This window comes from Heloderma suspectum, chromosome 6 (genome assembly GCF_057233095.1).
Source record: "Heloderma suspectum isolate Gila_16-S chromosome 6, 16-S_ref, whole genome shotgun sequence".
Classification (NCBI taxonomy): Eukaryota; Metazoa; Chordata; class Lepidosauria; order Squamata; family Helodermatidae; genus Heloderma; species Heloderma suspectum.
The window spans coordinates 97421658-97441858 of record NC_139463.1 but is presented as its reverse complement, the minus strand read 5'-3'; the positions used below and the strand labels follow the sequence as shown (position 1 = coordinate 97441858).

Below are 20201 nucleotides of genomic sequence, written 5' to 3'. Positions count from 1 at the left end.
AACTCCCCTATGAGGACAGCTTACAACATCTGGGATTGTTTAGCTTAGAAAAAAGACATGTGAGGGGAGTCATGATAGAGGTGTACAAAATTATGCATAGTGGAGAAAGCGGGTGGGGAGACATTTTTCTCCCTCTCTCATAATACTAGAACCCAGGGTCATGCCATGAAGCTGATTGGTGGGAGATTCAGGACAGATAAAAGGAGGTACTTCTTCACACAGCACATAGTTAAACTAGGGAATTCGCTACCACAAGAGGTAGCAATGGCCACCAATTTGGATAAAAGAGGACTGGACAAATTCCTGGAGGAGAAGGTTTGCAGTGGCTACTAGTCCTGATGGCTGTGTGCTACCTCCAGTACCAGAGGCAGTGAGCCTATGTGCACCAGCTGCTGGGGAACATGGGCAGGTGCATGCTGTTGCACTCATGTCCTGCTTGTGGGTTTCCTGTGAGTAGCTGGTTGGCCACTTTGTGAACAGAATGCTGGACAGCATGGCTCTTCTTAAGTTCTTATGGTCATCTCTTGGTGTGGCAATGAGGCTTGGATTAAAGCTGGTTGATAATGCTGCAATAAGCGTTGCAGGATGGGGAGAAGTGCTAGCTGGCAGCTATGAACTACTCTTCTCTGAGAGAGAAAACAGTTCTCTAAGCTCTTTTGTTTTTGTGCTCTTATTCTCCCCCCCCCCCCGCCCCATCCAGCTGCTGGACCAAAATCTCCAGTCCCACGTGGGCAGTGGGCCTTCTCTCTCAGCTTGTCTGAGCTGAAATCCATCCGCAAGAGTAAGCCAGGCCTGGGCTGGTCATACCTCATCTTCATCACCAAAGATGGCATCTCCATTCAGGCCCTGCACTTCCACCGTGGGGGCACCAAGGCCCTGCTCAAAGCTCTTTGCAAATACGTTATCTTAGCCACGTGAGTGAGGCTTGTACCTGGTACTTCATTTGTTCCATAAAGAGCACAGATTGGAGATAAGTGGGGATTCCTCTGGAGTTAACAATGGAGGCCAACCCCACCCCCCTGAGGAATCCTGGCAGGCTTTGTAGGCTGGATGGGTAACCTCTGTGGGCTAGATCAGGCCCATGGGTTGGTGGCTGCCCTACCCTGATTTACAATATGAAGTTCATTACAAAAGCGAGGGGGTAGAAACTCAAGTCTGCTGTGAAACACCTTTACTCACCTAATCTCAGACTTTTGGTGGTGGCTTATGTTACTTAGGAGAGAAGTCACCACTTTGAACAAACTTGGGGGAAAGGATTGTCTGTGTCATCTAAAGCAGGGGTCCCCAAACCCCGGGCCACAGACCAGTACCAGTCCGTGGCCTGTTAGGGACCAGGCTGCAGTAGGGGTGTGGGACCCCCCCCTTACCTTGGGTCCGCGGAGGCGATCCGTCCCTCCCCCCCGCCCCGGAATCTTCGCCGGCCCTGGCCAGCTCTGCTCCATGGCGACTCCGCAGAGTTGCCGGCTGGCTCCGGCCCTGTTCTTTGCAGTAATAGCCTATTACTGCAAAGAAGAGGGACGTAAATGGCGTAAATGTGTCCCAGCGGCCGGAAGTCCACCCCCGGCTGGAGCCTGTTCTTTGCAGTAATAGCCTATTACTACAAAGAACAAGGACGCAAATGGCGTCCGCTATGCGGATGCCATTTGCATCCCAGCAGCCGGAAGTCCTCCCCCAGCCAGAGCTGGCCGGCAGCTCCGCGGCAACTCCAGGGCTGACGAGGATTCCGGGGGGGGGGGGGGGGGATGGATCCTGCCCCTGTGGACCCAAGGTAAGGGGGGTTCCCACACCCCTACTGCGGCCCGGCCCCATCCCCCCCCCCCCCCCGGTCCGTGGAAAAATTGTCTTCCACGGACCAGTCCCTGGTCCCAAAAAGTTTGGGGACCACTGGTCTAAAGCACTTTTCTTATCCAGTGAATGTATGGAGAGAAAAACAGTCCAAATTTATGCCTGGTATGGGAGACTGTTCCCTGACTCCAGCTTGAAAGCAAATTTCTGTTTTGAAGCCTTGAGCAAAGCTCTAGCTTAGTCCAAAATTAATCTCAGTTACCAGTTGCTGGGAAGTAAGGGCAAGAGAGGGCCTTTGCCCTAAATTCCTGCTTGTGCGCTTCCCAGAAGCTTTTGGTTGACCACTGTTGGAAACAGGATGCTAGGCTTTGGTCAGTTCCAGCAGGGCTTTCTTCTCTGTTAAGTTCATATGACCCAGGTACTCTGTTTCCCAGGCTGGGTAAGATCTGATCTGCTGTTAGAGTCTGTCCTGGATTATATCACTTCAGACCGGAGGAGAGGGGAATAGCATGTTGAATTTTAAACCACTTTGGATATTATCGTACGGTTGAAAAGTGTTGTCTAAATACTTTAAATATATAAAATGTTCACTTCTTCATGTAAAACAAACCAAACTTCTGGTATAAGTACTTCAGGGAGAGGGTGAGGCAAGAGCACATCTCCCTGATGTGCTGGCTTTCTGCATGCAGGGAAGAGCATTGAAAAACCCCCCAGGATTCTCCACCTGCAGTCTGAAGTGGTATAGTTTTGGAAGGGCTCTGCCATATTACTATGCAGAATGTGTATCCCAATGCTAAAAGTGTCTTGGTGGGGGGCAGGGTGGAATAAGAAACTCGCTCTAGTTTCGCTTCTCTCCTTGCAGCTCTCCCAAAGATTCCCGTCTTTACCTGGTTTACACACATGACTCGTACGCCCTCTCCCACTCCTTTGATGAGCTTCAGCTCTTTGACGACAGCTCTTCCAATCTTGTGTCGGTGAGGCCCTTCTCCGACGTGCTCCATGGTCATGGCTATGTTCTAGTGGGTTTGGGGATGTGGAAAGGGGCAGTGGAGCCCAGAAGCCTGGGTTCTATGGAACGGGGGAGTGGAGGCGATTTAAAGGAGTGGGGGGCAAGTAGAGTGGGGGGCAAGTAGAGTGGGGTATTGTGGGAAAGGGCAGGAGCTGTGGGCAAGGACAGAGGCTCTCTGTGGGGGCTAGCATTGGTTAGGGAAGGAGGTTCAGAAAACTTGGATGCCTGGTTCTCCTGAGGAGTGCTGGTGATATATCTGGGGGAGATAGATATAGGTGTGTGTGTGTGATTTTTGAGCAAAATGGGATCCGGTATATGTCTGGGGTGCTGTTGGAGCCATGTTCCTGGATTCTCTGGCTGGCGAATGGGATTTTAATTTCGTATGGTATATCAGGAGAGTTGAACCTCAGGCCCTCTTGGGTTCCTGGGGTGGCCCTTCCCCCTTCCCCTGAGCCCACCCCTGTGCCACCGATCATTGCGGGATTTCCTGGCTTTTTGCAGTTTTTTCTCATTCTAAAAGGTCAAAATGCCTCTCTGAAAGCTTAGTTACTGGCATTAAGAGCTTTAAGATGAAACATGGTGGCCTCTTGTCCCCTCCCCTTTTGCCTTCAGTCCTGCCCACCACTGGAATGCGGTCCCTCAGAGCTTCTCTGAAACTGAATTTGGCTCTTGGGCTGAAAGAGGTTCAACACCCCTGTATTAGATGGTGGTGGGGCTGGCTACTGAGATGCCTCAACTCCAAAGTTGGGTCTTTGGAATTTTACTTTATTTACACCCTGCTTGTCAGCCATGATTTCCTCCAAAGCGGCTTACAACAGAAGCCAATGCCAACATGCTCTTAATTACATTGTGCCTTTGCATCTGTGTGGGGTGGTCTCTTCTGGCTCCTGGCAGATGGTGGTAAGAGTCCATGTTCCAGACTGCGCCCTACAGACGGGGAGAGTAGAAGGAGCTGTAGATGGACTCTGGGGTTGGCTGTTGGTGAAGATGCCAGGCCACCAAGGCAGCCCTTCCAATCATCTGTTTGCGATATACATCAATGAATACCCGCTGAGACTGGCAGGTACACCCTGCGTCCTGGCTCTGCCCAGACTTCGGTGCACAACCTCTTGTGAGGTAGTCTAACGTATATGTTCCTTCACCAGCCTTCCCCAACCTGGTGCTCTCCCAATGTGTTGTACTGCAACTCCCATTATTTCCAGCCAGCGTACCTGAAACCATGGGGGAGCTGTCTGGCCAGCAACCTCCCTCCGCACATTCTACACAACGCAGATTTGGTGCAATGAAAAGCCTAGCTCCAAACATGCTGTGATGTTTATTTTTCTCCCCTAGCGATTCCTGCAGGATCCTTATGCCGCCACCTTTGGTGGCTTCTCCAAAGTCACCAATTTCTTCCGGGGGGCTCTGCACCAGGAGGATGGGGTTGGCCAGCATTCCCACAGTGACCTGGCTGCTGCCAATGTGGAGGATGAGACCGGCTTTGAAGTGATCACCTGCGTGAGTGCCTGAGCAGGCAGCTCCAGCACGGCGCAATGGAGGGTGGGAGGAATGGCAGGCAGTACAGGGGCGTGGGGGGCGGCGGAGGAGAGTGCTTCCATGGGGCAAGAGATACTTTGGCAATCCTTTCTCATCTCCAGTTACCCCCGCTCTTGCACTAGCCCAGATTTGCACCAGAGGTGAGCATGTTGGGGGGAGGAAATCGCAGGTAGGTAGGGGTGTGTGTGTGTGTGTGTGTGTGTGTGTGTTGTAGAGTAGAGATGGGCAACTTGTGGCCCTCCAGATGTTTTGGTCTTCAGCTCCTCCCTGCCCTAGCCAGCATAGCCAGTGGTGAGGGATCATGGGAGTTGTGGCCCTCCAGATGTTTTGGCCTACAAGTTCCCCACCCTTGCTGTAGAGGCAGAAGAAGAGAAATGAAAGGGTGACCTTGAGACCCTTTGCGGGAAATCCCTCCACATCGGGTGAGCAGTCCATAATGCAGAGGCCTAAGTGGACTTATGTCAAGCTAACACCAGGTTCAACTGTGTTGCTAAAATATTGAATCCCGGGCCTGGTAGTTGTGACAGTTAGTCTTGCCTGGATGATTTGTGGTGTCCATGTGAGCAGAGCAAAGCATCTCCCAGTCTCACTCCTCCTTGGATCAGAGTGCAAGGCTTTGTCCAGTCCACGAATGGCGATGACTGAAGAGGTGATTCCTGAGGACTAGAGAGCCAAGGGTGTAATTTGAAAACTGACGCCTTATCGAATCCTGGCATTCCACAGAACCTTACTGGGGATTCCAAGTCAAGATCAGTAATGGTGGGCCAACTGCCCCTAAGTATAACATTGCTGATCTTCCCCCTGTAATGTGCCTTAGCTGGGGACGACTTGGCCCACTTCCTGCTAGTCACCTAGGCCTGTAGCCCTGCCCAGGTTGAGAGGGGCTTTACGACGTCCCCCAGGATCCTCTTGACATGCAGGAATTCCACAGCATATAACAGTCCCCCCTCTGTAACACTCTTTCTGTCTGTCCCTGGCAGCAGGCACGACTGGGAGAGCGTCCTCCTGTCCAGCGGGAGACTCCTGTGACGGAACAGGAATGGGAGCAGCACCTGGATCCTGATGGGCGTGTGGGGGACCCCGTTGGCTTGCGCAGGAGGATCTTTGCTGGGGTGAGGCTTCAAGGGAGGGGGAGCTCGGCTGAGAAGCCCTCTGTTGCTGGGGCACTAGGAAGCAATGCCGACAGAGCGGGTAGGGTGAGGGATGCTGTATATCAGGACAGGGGAGAGTGTAGTGCAGGACTGTGTTGGTTTTCTTCCCAACTTCTGTTTGTTTTCATTTATTTATTTTACTACATTTTTACACTGCCCAATAGCCAAAGCTGTTCATAAAAAAGTTCACAACATTCAAACTTCAAAATATGACATGATAAAACAGAATATATTTTTTAAAGTTTAAAATGGAATACAACTAGAGTAAAAACCAGCACTGGTGTAAAGATCTAAAACAAATTAACACATTTAAAACTCAAAGACTAAAAACTGAAAGACTAAAAAGCCCCAGCGCACACCTTGAGTAGGTGCTTTCTTCTGTCATAGGTTATCCTAATCACTACTTTCCCCCTGCTCTCTTCCAGGGTCTCAGCTTATCTTAATCAATCCTTTCCCCCTGCTCTCTTCCAGGGTCTCAGCTTGTCCCTACGCAAGGAAGCCTGGAAGTACCTTTTGAGCTATTACTCCTGCGACAACACCAATGAGGAGAACAAGGCGCAAGTGAGGCGGAAAACGTATGGCTGGGTCAGGATTGGGGGAGAATGGTTGTTCCAAGCTGTGCCGGGACTGGGCTTTGCGGGGGGGGGGGGGGGTCGGTCTGTGGATCAAGATTCAGGGCATGAGCTCTTCTTTTTTTTTTAACACTCTCCATATCCTTCTTTTACTGTTTTCTCAAGAGATGAGTATTTCCGCATGAAGCTACAATGGAAGTCAGTCAGCGAGGAACAGGAACAACGGAACTCCTTGCTGCGTGGCTACCGTAGCCTGATTGGTCAGTATGGGTCCCTCTCCTGGTCCTGATTGGTCAAGAGTTTTATAATCCCTCATGGTCATGACACGTATCCTTATTTCATTGTTTATTCCCTTTTCCGCTGCCTGACAGTGCAGGCTCATCTCCATGTAAGATGGTGTTGATAGTAAAAATAAAAACAGTGATAGCAAACACATATTGAGCCCTGCTGAGTCACACCCTAAAGCCACCTAGTGCAACAGTGGCCAGCCAGATGCTTCTGGAAGCCAACAAGCAGGGTGTGAAGACAATGGCCTCCTGATGTTGTTCCCCAGCATCTGGTTTCCAGTGGCATACTGCCCGCTGAACATGGCTCTGTGAAGCTGGATTTCCCTTTGTGGAAGCCAAAATCCAGTGACTTGTTAATTCTTAATTTGTCAGTAAGTCCTAGAATTTCATCTCTTGTCACCTCTGTCTTTGACTCAGCTTCTTGGCCACTTCTGTCTCCCCCCTGCACTCCCCCCCACACTCCCCCCCACAAAAACTAGTTCAGGCACGGGTATCTGTCTGACATCTTCTGCAGTGAAGATTGATGCAAAGAATTCATTTAGCTTCTCTGCAGTCTCCTCCTCCTCCTCCAGTAATCCTTTCACACCTTTGCTGCCTTAAAAAAAAAAAAGAGAGAAAGAAATGGAAGACTTTGCTGCATACATGGAAAAGCCTTTGCAGCTGGTTTTGTGGAAAGGGGAAAAGAGGAGCAATACGTCCAGCTGTTTCTTGAGGCTGCTGTGCCTTCCTGGGTTGTTTTAGTGTGGGACAGGGTCCTACCACAGACTACTGTGGGATATGCAAAGCGAGTTGCATCTTAGGCAGATTGCTTGGATGACAGGTTACCTCTGGTGCTTGTTTAATTTTGGATGTGCCAATAAGCCCTAGACAAGGTGGGTGCCCTCCAGACATGTTGGCCAACAACTCTCATCATCCCTAGCCAGCACATGTTCCCTAGCTAGGGAAGGCTGCCCTAGAACATCATCTCTTGTCACCTGCATTTGACTCAGACTTTCAAACCCCTCCTTTAACTGGAGATGCCGGGGATAGAACCTGGAACCATCTGCATGCAATGCATGTACTGTACCACGGAGCTCATGGCCCCTGGGGCTTTTCCTGGGGGGCCGTGCTTCGGTTTTTTTCCGCTTCTGCTCCTATCTTGCTATTTTGCCTTGCCTTGTTTTTCATATTTTTATGGACTGTGTTATTGGTCATTTCCTCGAGTGGCCTTTGACAGAAAGACAATAAGTATGCTTTTAAAATAACTTGTGGTAGATTCTCTACACCTTTGTAGAAAGAGATGTAAGCCGCACCGACAGGAATAACAAATTCTACGAGGGCAGCGAGAACCCTGGCCTGGTGCTCCTGAATGATGTACTGATGACCTACTGCATGTACAACTTTGACCTCGGTGAGTCCGGACAAGGGGGCAGAATAAGGCTGGCAGGAGAACATAGTGCAGCGGTAGGGCCAGTTCAAGTTTTTGGGGGTCCTTGGCTAGCGAGGCCCCCCCCCCCCAAACCTGAGCTAGCCTAGGAGGGCCCCTTAACTATCTAGGGAGGGAAGAAGCAGAGGTGTGGCTAGTGAGGGGTAGAAGGGAGTGCAGCGTCTGAACTAGAATCCTTCAGTCCTACTACAGGGGATTCTGGGAAGTGTTCTTTGCCACAGTGTCTGGCCAGATCAGAAACAGCACATGCTACCTCAGTTCCAACATGGCAAGACTCTGCAATAAGGGGGAGCCAGGACAGGAAGGCCTGGCGTGCTATGGTCCATGAGGTCACGAAGAGTCGGACACGACTTAACGACTGAACGACGACGACGACGACGCTGGCAGTGCTGGCTCTTGGTAGATGGTTCACTTATGGGTGTAAGGCCCAGCAGTGCAGGATCTTGCCAGCCTCTAGCATCAAACATGGGCATGAATAGAGCTGTGTATTCTCTGTGCTCAAATAAAGCCATCACTTGCCCACTTATTTTCAAGCTTTCCACTGCCATATGGGCAAGAAAATGATTTTAGGTTTGTGTGTTTGTTTTCCTAAAAATGAAACCTCAGATACTTGGGATATTAAATTCCATGCTGAGGAGCATGCACAGTACAGACAGTCCTGTAAATCTCTCCAGATAGCCTTTTCCAGGGAGAATTTGTTGGGTCCTTGTCTGTCCTAGCCCTGGCTAATCCTCTAATTCTGTCTCTCGTCATGGCAGTCCCCAGGGCCCCAAATGAAAGGGTATAGAACTTGAGGCGTAGGATGAAAAAAAACCCACACAATGCAGTTACTTTATATTTTTTGGTTGCCTGCGCAGGTTACGTCCAAGGCATGAGCGACCTCCTATCCCCCATTCTGTACATCACCCAGAACGAAGTGGATGCCTTCTGGTGCTTCTGTGGCTTCATGGAGCTGGTGGTGAGTACTTGGTTTGGAAGAGCGCCATCTGTTCTGGGAAAAGAGCCTGTCCCCATGTAACTGTGGGTGACACAGAGGACAAGGGCCACAAAGCTGGTGAAGGGCCTGGAAATGAAGTCTTAGGAACGTTTTTAAGGAGCTGGGTATGCTTAGCCTGGAGAAGCAACAGTTCAGAGGCAGTGCGATAGCCATTTTCAAATATTTGAAGGGCTGTTACATAGATGATGGGGCAAATTTGTTTTCTGTTGCTCCCCGGAGGGGGGAGGGGCGGTTAACACCTGAAACAATGAGTCAAATTATAAGGAAAAGGATTTTGACTAAACATTAGGAAGAACTTCCCGATGGTATAAGCTGTTCGACAGTGGAACAGACCCCATCGGAAGGTAGTGGCTCTCCTTGGTTGGAGATTTTTAAGTGGAAGCTGGATGGCCACCTATCCAGGATGCTGTTAGCAGCAGATTGCCTGCATCGCCAGTGGGTTGCACTAGACAGTCTTTGAGGTTCTTTCCAGCTCAATTATTCTAATTCAGGAATGGGCGAAACGTGCCCTGTGGGCCACATGTAGCCCCCCTGCCCCTGAAATTGGGAGGGGGTCAGTGGATGGGGAGGGGGAATGATATCCATAGCAGCTACAGAGTACCCAAATGGTCAACATTAGCTTGTTTCCAAGAGAAATTTGATCCTTTGTGCACACCATAGCTGCTATAGATGCCATTACAAAATGTTATTTTCAGCGCCCACAGGGAGGGCCCCCAGACCTCATGCAGTCGCCCTCCCCTGTTCTAACTCTGTGGACAAGATGAGAGCTGAACATTGGCCCAAATGTTATTCTGGAAGTGCAGTCCAGCAGTGCAGATTTCCAGGGAAGCCAACGGGGGTGTAAGTTAGGAATTCCTTCCCTTCAGCTTGTTCATACTCTTTCACTTTCTGCCTGCAGCATCGCAATTTTGAAGAAAGCCAGGAGTCCATGAAGCGACAGTTATCCCAGCTCACCTTGCTCCTCAGAGTGCTGGATCCCTCACTCTGTGACTTCCTAGGTACTTGTGTTATTGGCTATGGTTTAAAATTAACAGGGGCTGTTAGAGAGGGACAGCATCTCCTATTCTCTCTGTGTGTGTGTGTGTGTGTGTGTGATAATGAAACCTTTTTGTGACATAAAAATTGATTAATTTTGAGCTCTTAATTCAGGCTTCCACAACATGGTGTCCTCCAAATGTGTCGGACTGCAACTCCCATAATTCTTAGCCAGCATAGCCAATGCTGGTTGGGATTTTTGGGAGTCGTAATCCCAACACATCTGGAAGGCACCAGGTTGGGGAAGGCTGAATTATTTATTCAGGGACTCCTTTCTTTACCTCACTTTAACTTCTGACTAGTTTTTTTTTTGAAAGTTTAAAGAAGAAAGGCAACACCGGGGCAAGTAAGGTGTCTCTTAGTCTCAGGAAAAAACTTACTGTATAAAACAATCTGTTACTGACATCTATCCTGCTTTGCTGCTTCTCCCAGACTCAAAGGAGTCAGGCACCTTATGCTTCTGTTTCCGATGGATCTTGATCTGGTTCAAGAGAGAGTTTGCCTTCTCTGAAATTCTTCAGCTATGGGAGGTAAGACTAGATTGGAGACTGCTTGTTTGATTTGAGTACTGGGTGGGAAGAATGCAGGGTATGTCATGATGGTTTTCAGTGTTAGGAGAAAAGTAGGGGAAATGGAAACATGAGTGAGAAGAAGCCAAAAGATTTCTGGATTGCGTCGTAAGGTTGGGAAGTGGAGGAGACAGCTGAGGGATGTTTCTTGAAATACACAATGCATTGCCCAGAGTGGCTGGGTGACCGGCCAGATGGGCGATTAATAAATTTAATAAATAAATAAAAAATAAAAAGCTACAGAGATCTCTGTGACTGAAATGCAGACTAGAACCCCTGCAATCGTTGGATTGAAAAATACCCAATGGATCATTTAATCTAGAGGTACACAGCCCACCTGAGCATATGAAACTGCCTCACACTGACCAGTATTGTCTGCTGTGGCAATGACTGTCCAAGCTTTTGGGCAGAAGGGTTTCCAGCCCTGCTTCCTGAGTTCCTTTTCACTAGAGATGTCAGGGATTGAACCTGGGACCTTCTGCATGCAAAGCAGGTGCCCTACTGTTGAGCTACAGCCAAAGCTGTCTCCCAGCTTTCCTCCAACAAACTTAGGGCATCATATATTCCATTCCCCAATGGTCACCCATCCAGGGCCTGGTCAAGCCTGGTCCTGCTAAGCTTCAGCAAAGGAACCGCATCATGTGTCTTCCACCCAAGTGGCTCCACTTGCCACTTAAGGACTACACACATGCGCATGTACGCCTTGGTTGACCTTGGGTGGGTTTAATTCTGCTGGAACACTTGGCTTGCTAGTGGTCCTCAATCTGTCCCTGTGATGTTCCCCTGAACTGAACTCCTCCGGCTTGTCCCTTACCTATGCTGTCAGCTTTTTGAGCATGAGGCTACAGTGCACAAGCTGACAGTTTTTCGCCAGCATCCTCTGCAGTGTTGCATGGGACCTTTAGGCGCATCATTTGGACTGTGCATTACAGCCACCACTTAGGCAGGGTGAGGGCAACTAGTGCAAATTCAAGCTGCCAGGATATTGAGAAAATTGAAGGAATATTTGGGAGTGTTGCATCTGTGGATTACACATGTGTGACTTAATGGATTCAGCTGTACTAAGGGGGCAGTGCAAGCGGTAGAATATAGATATTACACTCCTGGGGTCCTTAAGGAGAACCTTCCCCCTTTCCTTATCCTGGCATCCAAGCATTACCTTGTGAACTGGATTAGCTGTTTAACTGATAGGATTAAATGATTAGGATGATTAGATGATTAACTAGTGTTAAGGGAGTATCCAAGGCAGGTTAGGGTGAACAGTCAGGAATTTATTAAAGCACATCACAGCTGTGGGAGAGACAGACGAAACTCAAAACTTATGTCACACAAAATAAAAGAAATAGGATGCATTTATACAGACTGAAAGTTGGAGAACAAAGAAAATACACTACACATGCTCAAGAGCTAATTTAGCTCAGCAACAGTCTTATCAGCACAGCTGCCTTCTTATCTTTAGGGATGAGCTACTTTAGTGGATAGGAATTTCCTGCTTATAATGAGCAAGTTACAATTACTTTCTCATGGTCAGGCACATACACATTCTCTCAATCCCATCAGGCACCTGACCTGACTCAGACTACTTTACAAGGCTTAGTCAGGCCTACCTTCACACTAGTTTTACCACTGGGACTAAATACACCTTAAAACCAAGTACAAGTCAGTAGCTGCCACCACTTGCTGGATTATTGACTGCCGGGGGTTCATCACAATTACGAGGAATAGTTGCTGCAGTTCAGAGATCTAATTGGATTACTTTGTTATAACTCCACCAGCTTTCAGTGGTTAAGTTCTCCCCACAGGGTAGTGTACGCTTTTTGTAAGTTGGTCAGAAGGACAAAATGTGGGATGAGATAAGTCAAGGAGACTTCCCATTTCTCTTCACCCCGCCCCCACCCCCACCCCATAAATCAGGACAAGCAAGTTTATTTAACCAAGAATTTAGATTTATTTAAATGCATTAAGAATGTAAGATTGCATTAAAATAATACATAAAGCAAAATGTAGATCCTAACTTGATTCCTGCCCTGGATGAGCTAGGCAGGTGTTACAGCTTACTTGGTTAAAGGAGATGGATAAGACTAGCATCAAGGGTAGGTATTATTGGGCACCTGCCAAGGGCTCACACCCCAGCAGGGCCCACTGACAAGAGCCCCCTGGACTTGTTCCTCCTCTTTACGATTCCAACTTGCTTGTTCACCTGCCTCTCGCTCTGGCCCAGACAACAGTGGTGGTGCTAAGGAGGAGCAGCAGATGCCGCAGCCGACTTGGTCCCTGGCTCTGGGCCTGTCAACCAAGCAAGCGGTATCAATGATAAGAAAGTGTATGTGGAGCTGGTGATGATGGTGGTAAGAAGGCAGACTCACTGAGGGGGTGTCTTGTCCAAGGGCCCTCAAAAATCTGGAGCCAGCACTGCTTCAAGCCCAAGGTAAACTAGAGGCAGAGGAAAGCCTAGGCCTTGGCCAGCCATACTTGGGGCAGTCAGGCCTGAAGAGAACATCTTTAGCTGTTGGAGGCAGTCTGGCTATTGCAGGCTCAGAGGTAAGAGTATTGCATTTAACTCCGACAACATGTTGCACCATATTCCTGACTGTGACATGGGATTATGGCACCTTTCCTCAGACCAAATGGTGCATCTGTCTCCCATGCCAGGTGCTGTGGACAGGGTTCCCTTGCCCCAACTTCCACCTGCTGGTGGCCTGTGGCATTCTGGATGCTGAGAGACAGGCTCTTATGAACTCTGGCTTTGGCTTCAATGAGATTCTCAAGGTGAGTGCCAAGGAGCTCTAACCTTCCTCTCTTCTCTCCCGTGCATGAGTATGCTTGCACTCTGTCTAGCACACGCAGGCATGTGTCATTTTCCATTACAAAAAATGAATCGCGTTAGTAGTCCTCAGGCTTACGCACCAGGCATGTTTCTGAAAACGTAACAGAAAAGGACTTGTTTGTCTTCCATCGCTACCTATTCCTCCTCCGTGGCTCCTAGTTTTCTTGGGCCTGGCCTCATGCCACTGCCTGCAGCCGGCCTTCGCAGCACACTGTGCCCTGCTGTTTTGTGAAGTTTCTGCTGAATGCTTAGAAAGGCAGATGAGGCCTACTGTCCATCAGTTTGGTCAAGGAGCAAAGCTTGTTTTTTTCACAGTGCAGATCTCAGTCCTTCCCCAGGCACCTCTGATCTTGGCCCGCTGATTCAATAATACCTACGTGTGAAGAGTTTCCTCAACCCACTTTGTATAAAGCGTTCCAACTTGCAGTACTGGCATTTTCTGAGTAATAGCATTATAACTGGTAGCCACTTTGCAGAAGTACATAATCCACCCTTTGTCACATACTGATTCTGTCTGTCTGTCTGTCTCTCTCAGAATGTACATTTCTCTGTGTCTTTCTTCCCCTCCCCACCCTTGCCAAACTGTATCCTCTTTGCTTCCTGGTTAACCATTTGAGTTTCTTAGGTTCTGTGTTTGCCTTTCCGCAGCATATCAATGAGCTCACCATGAAGATGAGTGTGGAAGACATCTTATGCCGGGCTGAGGCGATCTACAGGCAGCTGGCAGCTACTCCAGTGAGTCTCCCCTAGCTTGACATGAACCGTTTCATATCTTGTTGTCCTTTGGTGAAGACTGGAGCCTCCATGCCCCATTTTGCTAGGCAGACTGGGCGAGCAAACTGCCCTGTGTTGCATTATCTGACTCCCCATGGTAAAGGGACTTGTACAATAGGAGTTAATTAGTGGACCGGCTACAGTTGGTGTAAGAGTTGTGAGCATCTCACTTGCACAGGGCTCCATACTGAACAAAATGGAAAAGCAGCTGGTCCTCCCAGTGGCTTTGAAATACCATGTTAATGAGAGCAAGTTTGAATGTGAAGGCTGCCAGGTGGAGGCCCCCCCACCAAAAGCACAGAAGGCACCCCATGCAGTGCGTGTCATGTGTTGTTATTAACAATAGTGCTTACAAGTGGGACCTGTAACAAAATGTTGCAGTGTGAAGTGCTTGTGTTCAGGTTCCAGCCAGCCACGTCCTCCTCTAGGATGCTCCATTCCATTTTTCTCCCCAACTCCACACATGATGAGAGTTTTAGGGCAAAACATCTGGGGGGCCACAAGTTGCCCATCCCTCCTCTACCTGATCGTTTACCTGGAGATCCAGGAATTGAACCTGGGACCTTCTGTCTGCAGGACAGGTGGTCTACCCCGGGCTGTGGTCCCTGTCCCACATGGCTCTAGCATCTATATGCCACTGAAGCAGTGTGGGACTAAACCACCCCGCTCTGAGAATGTGTTTTGAATTGGGCCCCAGGTTTGAACCAGAGGGAAAACCTTTCCTAGTGAAACTGTTTTTTCTCCACTCCCACGAAGGACCTACCCCGCAACGTCCAGGAGCTGCTGGGACTCTCCGAGGGCAAATCTCCAACGCCCAGCACGGATACAGCAAGCTCTCCCCAGCCGCTGTCACCCAGCCAGGCTCAGGAGATGGAGCTCACAGACAGTGTCTCACCGAGCCAGCCGGACAGCAGCATCGAAATCCTGCCGACCGAGGAGGCCTCCACCTCTCAGAGCCTCACTCCTTGAGAGCTTGTCATCGCTGCCGTCCTCTTCTTAACACAAGCACTCTAACCAGAGCGGGTGAGGGGCTGGGGCCAAGGCAGAGCGCAGGGGGCTTTGCATGTTGTGTTCTTCCTGGAGTCCATGTAGCTGCAGGAGCATCAAGTCTCTACAGGCAAATGGGGCTTGGAAGCAGCTGTATTTCCCAGGAATTCCTGCTGTGTTGCTCTTGAAGACCCCAGTGCCTGCTGTGCATTGTGTGCCTTTCCCACAATGCACTGGGGCTTGGCCATCTCTCTCAGACACCCCAGGGCTTGGTATAAAGTTCACTCACTCTACCTGGGATGTTGAGAAGATGGAAGGGAGCAGGTTAATGGCTGCTGTGTGCATTTTTCTTCCACTTTGTGTTCTGAACCTCCTAGATTCCCCCTTCTGCTTTCATTGGCTGTTTGGGGGTGGGCGGGTTGTGTGAAAACTCCCGTTTCTTTTCTGTACCTGCCTCTTTGCAACTCCCAGGCTTGTCTACTAAACTTCAGTCTTGATGGGGACATCTTTTCAGGTTGCTAATGAAGTCTCTGTCTCAGCCCACAAAAATCAGGGAAACCCAAGTTCTTTCTGGTAAAGAGAGATGAGGGATGGCGGATAAGAGCAATTTGCTAGGGGGAGCCTAGTCAGTGAAGGGAGGGCAGGTTCTGTCTGAGAGAAACGTGGAGTCAGAGGAGTCCGCAGTTGAGGCTGGAAGGCATAGCCACTAATTTGCTTGGTACTTTGCCAGGGAATTCCTGTCGATGTAGCTCCTCATGCTTCCCTCCCTTGGCTGGACAATCTTCTCTCACTTGCTGCTTGCTACATTCCTTTTAGGAGGTGTTCATGAACTGACAGCAATATATATAAGGGGAGAAGATGTCTGGCTTTTGTTCTTCCGTGCCTTTCCAGCCTAGCAGGCCTGTGGATTTGTTGCCTCGTGTGCAACAAATCCATGTGCGCTCTTGCTCCCCTTCTTACCGTTGGACTGCATTCTCAGCCCCTAACCTGGCTTCTTCGTTTCCTTTATAATGTACATTAAAAATGTAGTGTCATTTGTTTGGGTGTCAGGTTTTTTGGATGGAAAACCACTCACTTTGAGCCATTCATCTTGGCTAGCCTGAGATTGGAGATGTGAGTAACCGGCGGGGAGTGCTTGAGGGCTATTTGCCCCTTCTTACCCAAACACAACCATTATACAGACCTAACTCCCATGGTTTGTATGGATTCCTCCTTTGCTTATGCTGCACATCTTACACTAGCTTGATTCATGGCTGGATCATGAGCCCTGGATCATGAGAATATTGCTCCTCCTCCTGGAATTGCAGTTCCTAGGGTTCCTGAAAGGGGACCCATGGTAGGTTGACCTCCTTATGCTTGGCATATATCTGTGACTGCCAGTGGAAGAGTCTGTATGATACCCTGACATGTAATTTTGCCATGGAATATGGTAGATGAGAGGAATCTTTGCTGACTTTTGTTCCAATGCCTCCGTCTCCACAACTCCAAATGAGGCAATCAGTTTATATCGAATGCCCAGAGCAATTAGGTTAATCATGCTGCCCTGCTGTTGTGTTTAGTTGGGCGGGGGCAGTTTAGTGGGTGAACGCTTCCAGCCTCAACTGTTGCCTTCAAGTGGAACAGCAGAAAGTGCCTTATGCTGAGTCAAGCCATTGATCTGTCTTGGTCCGTACTGTCCACACTGACTGACAGTGGCTCTCCAGGGTATCAGACAGGAGTCTTTTCCAGCCCATCCTGGTGATTGACCCTGGGGCCTTCTGTTCTACCACTGAGCTGCTGTATGTGTGTCTGTGTGGTTGACATTGAGACTGGTTTTTTGTTTTGGTTGGCTTATAGCTCCTGCCATACCAAATGTTTATCACCTAATACAGCCTGTTCATCATTGCTGGGTTCTTATGGGGGAGAAGAGCTGGCAAGCCAAGACTCCTGCGTTCTGGAGGGGGAGGAGGGTGGATCTAGCAGGAAAGGGGAGGGATTTCTGATTGTGTGAGAAAAGGACTTGAACTGCGCAGGCTAGAGCTGTTGCCTTTGCCCTGTGGGGAATAACGGTGGGCCAGTACACAGGGCTCAGAAGAACGAAAGAGGACATGTGCACCAGAAAGCTAGTAAAGGGGAAGAGGCTGGGTGACTGTGGTATTTTGGGATAGAGCTTGAGCCACAGAGCTGGTTCTTGCTAGGTCCACTGATGTGCTTGAAAAGACAAGCAGGCCAGGTTGGTGCTCGGTGGGTTTCCATGTGCTGTGTACTGAGGCCTAAATTTTTGAAAGGAGAGTGTATGTTGCTGCCCTTCATCCAAAAAGTTGGGGCTACAAAGGAAACATACCTAAAATAGGACTCTTCTGCTCCTCCCCCCTTTTCTGGATAGGATTCAGGTGGTCAGGAGTCATGTGACTAGGATCCAAGAAGAAAAGAGGTTTAGGAGCTTAGAGCATGGGCCAAGGTGGTGTCTCACAGGCTGTTGAGTTTTCTGGAAGGACAATTGTCATGGACATACCAACCAACCAAGATGGCAATGGAGGGAATTAACTGGGGTGGGGGGCTGATTTGGGCCAGGGACATCTGGTCCCTAACCTCTGTGTGTTCATATGCTCTGAGCTGCAGGATTGTCTAGGTGCCTGCAAGTGCAAGCCCTGGCCTCTGCAAAGAATAAAAAATAATATGCTACTTTTAAACCCTTTAATGTGAGTGAAGGGTAAGAGTACATGAATACACCTTTTCCAGTCTCTGTGCAGCAAAGCAAAGGAGAGACCACTGTACTGAATGCAGCAATTGCTTTCCTCCACCTTCCTCTCCTTTTTTCTGTCTTCTCCTCCCTTTCTCTCTCCCCCACCCCCTCCCAGTGCTGCAGGGAGGTGGTGATGCAGTACTAACTGGCAATTCATGCAGTATCACAAAGCTTGGCTATTTTCCTGGCTTTCCTTGTTCTTCTGTGCCCTCTTTTTCTCTCTTGCTTTCTTAAGCTGCCAGCAGTGGGGTCTGGGATGGTGGGGTCAGGAGAAGGAAACGAGAGATAAGGGAGGGGGTGAGAAGTAATGCTGGATTTGGGAGCCAGAACCATCTGCACCAGCCTGCAGGGGGGCTGTATCTCAGGGCTTATCCTACCCATGTCGTTCCCCAGCAGTGCCTGCAGCGGCATTCACAAAACTGCCATTCGCAGCAACCTGGTTTCATTCAGAAAAGGTGGGGGGAGAAAGGGAGAGATTCAGCCGCAGAGTCAGAGAAGGAGGCCACAGGGGGTGAAGAAGAAAGAGCCCATTTCCCTCCGTATCAGCCCTTGATATTTTGGTCATCTGTAGTTGGCTGAGCAGCACCCCATTCTCTCCAGGTCCCTGACTGCTAGCCTCTGTTTCAGGCACCCTTTCCCCCTTTGCAAGCTACCTTCACATTCATTTCCTCCCCACCCAGCCCAACCTGCAAACTTTCTCTAGGAATGGGTGTCCTGGGCAGCTTCGCCCTCCCTCTGTAGAGATGGGAGCCAGGGATGTAGGTGTGCCCCCTGCCTCCATTTCAATTTAAGGGGCTTGCTCTGCTTGCCCTGGCTACAGCCATGATCTAACATTTTGCATAGCTCTTCACAGAATTTGAAGTGTGTCAGATACATCTGTCTTCTGCTGGATCTGCATATGCAGCAGAATGAGGTGGTAGAATGAGTTGTGCTGTTTCACATGATAGGTGCAGGGAGTATTACTTTTACTGCTCCCCTGTGTTTTTAAGAAGCAGCCACAACATGCCTCCTTGCTAGTAGAAAGCTAACAGATCAGAGATCTGGCTTCTGTCTTTCACTCTCATGTGCTAGCTTTCTTCTGGCAAGAATCATGTTAAAGTGGCCTTGCTGTAAGCAAACTGAAGTGGTACAGTCCACTTTACCATCTCACTCTGCCATGCCTATAGGCCAGGTCTTAGTAATGCTTCCAATACCCCTGATAAGGTATGCTGCAGATGGGAGGTGGCAGCTGAAGCTGAGAGAGGACAGGCCTGCCTAAGGTGACCTAGTAAGTTCATGGCATTTGAACTGGTTTGCAGCATTGGTCTCTTAGCTGCTGCTCTATACTAGCTCAAAAGGCCTTGATGAATGCAGGAAAAAACCAGCTGGATAATTTATTTATTTTAATCCTGCACTTCCTTCAAGGAGCTCAGGGTAGTATATGTGGCTCTCCCTCTCTTGTTTTTATTCTCACAACAATCCTGAGAGGAAAGTTAGGCTGACAAAGAGAGTGCATGAAACTGGCTCCAAGTTACTCGGTGAGTTTCATGGGTAAGTGGAGGTTCGAGCCCAAATCTCATCCCAGTCTTAAACTGACAGCACTAACTGGGGCGGGGAGGCTTTAGCTTTGTGTCCATTCAGAGTTACATTTGATACTGGGTGTAAAGAAAAAGAAATACCCAGCAGTTTGAGTCTTGGAGTATATATATGGAAGACAGCGGAGTTCTAGCCCTTGTTGCTGGAGTGACAAGTTAAAGCATAGCAGCGCAGGACATGAAAGGAAAAGAGAAAAAAAAGTTTAAGGGTGGGGAGTGGGGAGGTGGGGTGAGCTTGGTTCACACATGCATGTGTATATCACCTGTTTACTCGACAGCTGAATAAGTTTAGGCCTGGTCTATACATGCAGCAGTGTGAGATGGTGGAATGGACTGTATTGCTTTAGAATGCAGCTGGGGGGAAATCTCATTTTTAAATTAAGTACAAAATTCCCTGCAGCTACCAATGAAGCACGTTACAACCTTCCCCAGCCTGGTGCCCTCCAGATGTGTTGGACTACAACTCCCAGCAACCCCCAGGAACCTTTCCTGGGGATGCTGGGCTAGGACTTTTCTCCGTGATGTACTAATCTTGTGTGGTTTTTGCCTGGCAGGCAATGTTTTTCCCTGGGGGAGCATTCAAAAGCAGCTTGTGTGTGTAGCAATTAGGATGTCAGAGTAGGCTGGGACCGTAGCTCAGTGGCAGAGCACATGTTTTGCATGCAGAAGGTCCCAGGTTCAATCCCTGACATCTCCAGGTAAAGCTAGGAAACCTCAAACCCTGGAGAGCTGCTTCCCGTCAGTGTTGACAATATGGAGCCTGATGGAACAAGGGTCTGAGTCAGTCTAAGGCAGCTTCCGATGTTACTTTGACCATGGTAACCAAAGTTCACCTGCGATCCTTGAACTCGGGAGGCCAGCGCTTGGGCTACTGAACGACGGCTTTTCTCTCTTGCTAAAATTACAAGCTGTGTTTCTTTAAATTAAAAGAATGCAGGTATATGTGA

At 49.1% G+C, this 20201-nt stretch overlaps 1 protein-coding gene across 9 annotated transcripts in view; it reads left to right on the top strand.

The window, feature by feature from the left end:
- TBC1D17 (TBC1 domain family member 17) overlaps positions 1-20201 on the top strand; it is a 24441-nt gene extending 4240 nt beyond the window's left edge. For 5 of the 9 annotated variants that reach the window (XM_084805380.1, XM_084805385.1, XM_084805387.1 and 2 more), the window contains exons 5-17: positions 701-914; positions 2648-2759; positions 4127-4291; positions 5314-5442; positions 5953-6056; positions 6219-6313; positions 7614-7730; positions 8624-8724; positions 9662-9761; positions 10231-10328; positions 13020-13136; positions 13843-13929; positions 14725-20201. In XM_084805380.1, coding sequence (XP_084661506.1) covers positions 701-914; positions 2648-2759; positions 4127-4291; positions 5314-5442; positions 5953-6056; positions 6219-6313; positions 7614-7730; positions 8624-8724; positions 9662-9761; positions 10231-10328; positions 13020-13136; positions 13843-13929; positions 14725-14937 — 1652 coding nt within the window. In that variant the 3' untranslated portion in view covers positions 14938-20201. Of the gene's footprint in view, positions 1-700; positions 915-2647; positions 2760-4126; positions 4292-5310; positions 5443-5952; positions 6057-6218; positions 6314-7613; positions 7731-8623; positions 8725-9661; positions 9762-10230; positions 10329-13019; positions 13137-13842; positions 13930-14724 lie in introns of all 9 variants that reach the window. The other 4 variants (XM_084805379.1, XM_084805384.1, XM_084805383.1 and 1 more) reach the window with 1 other exon arrangement.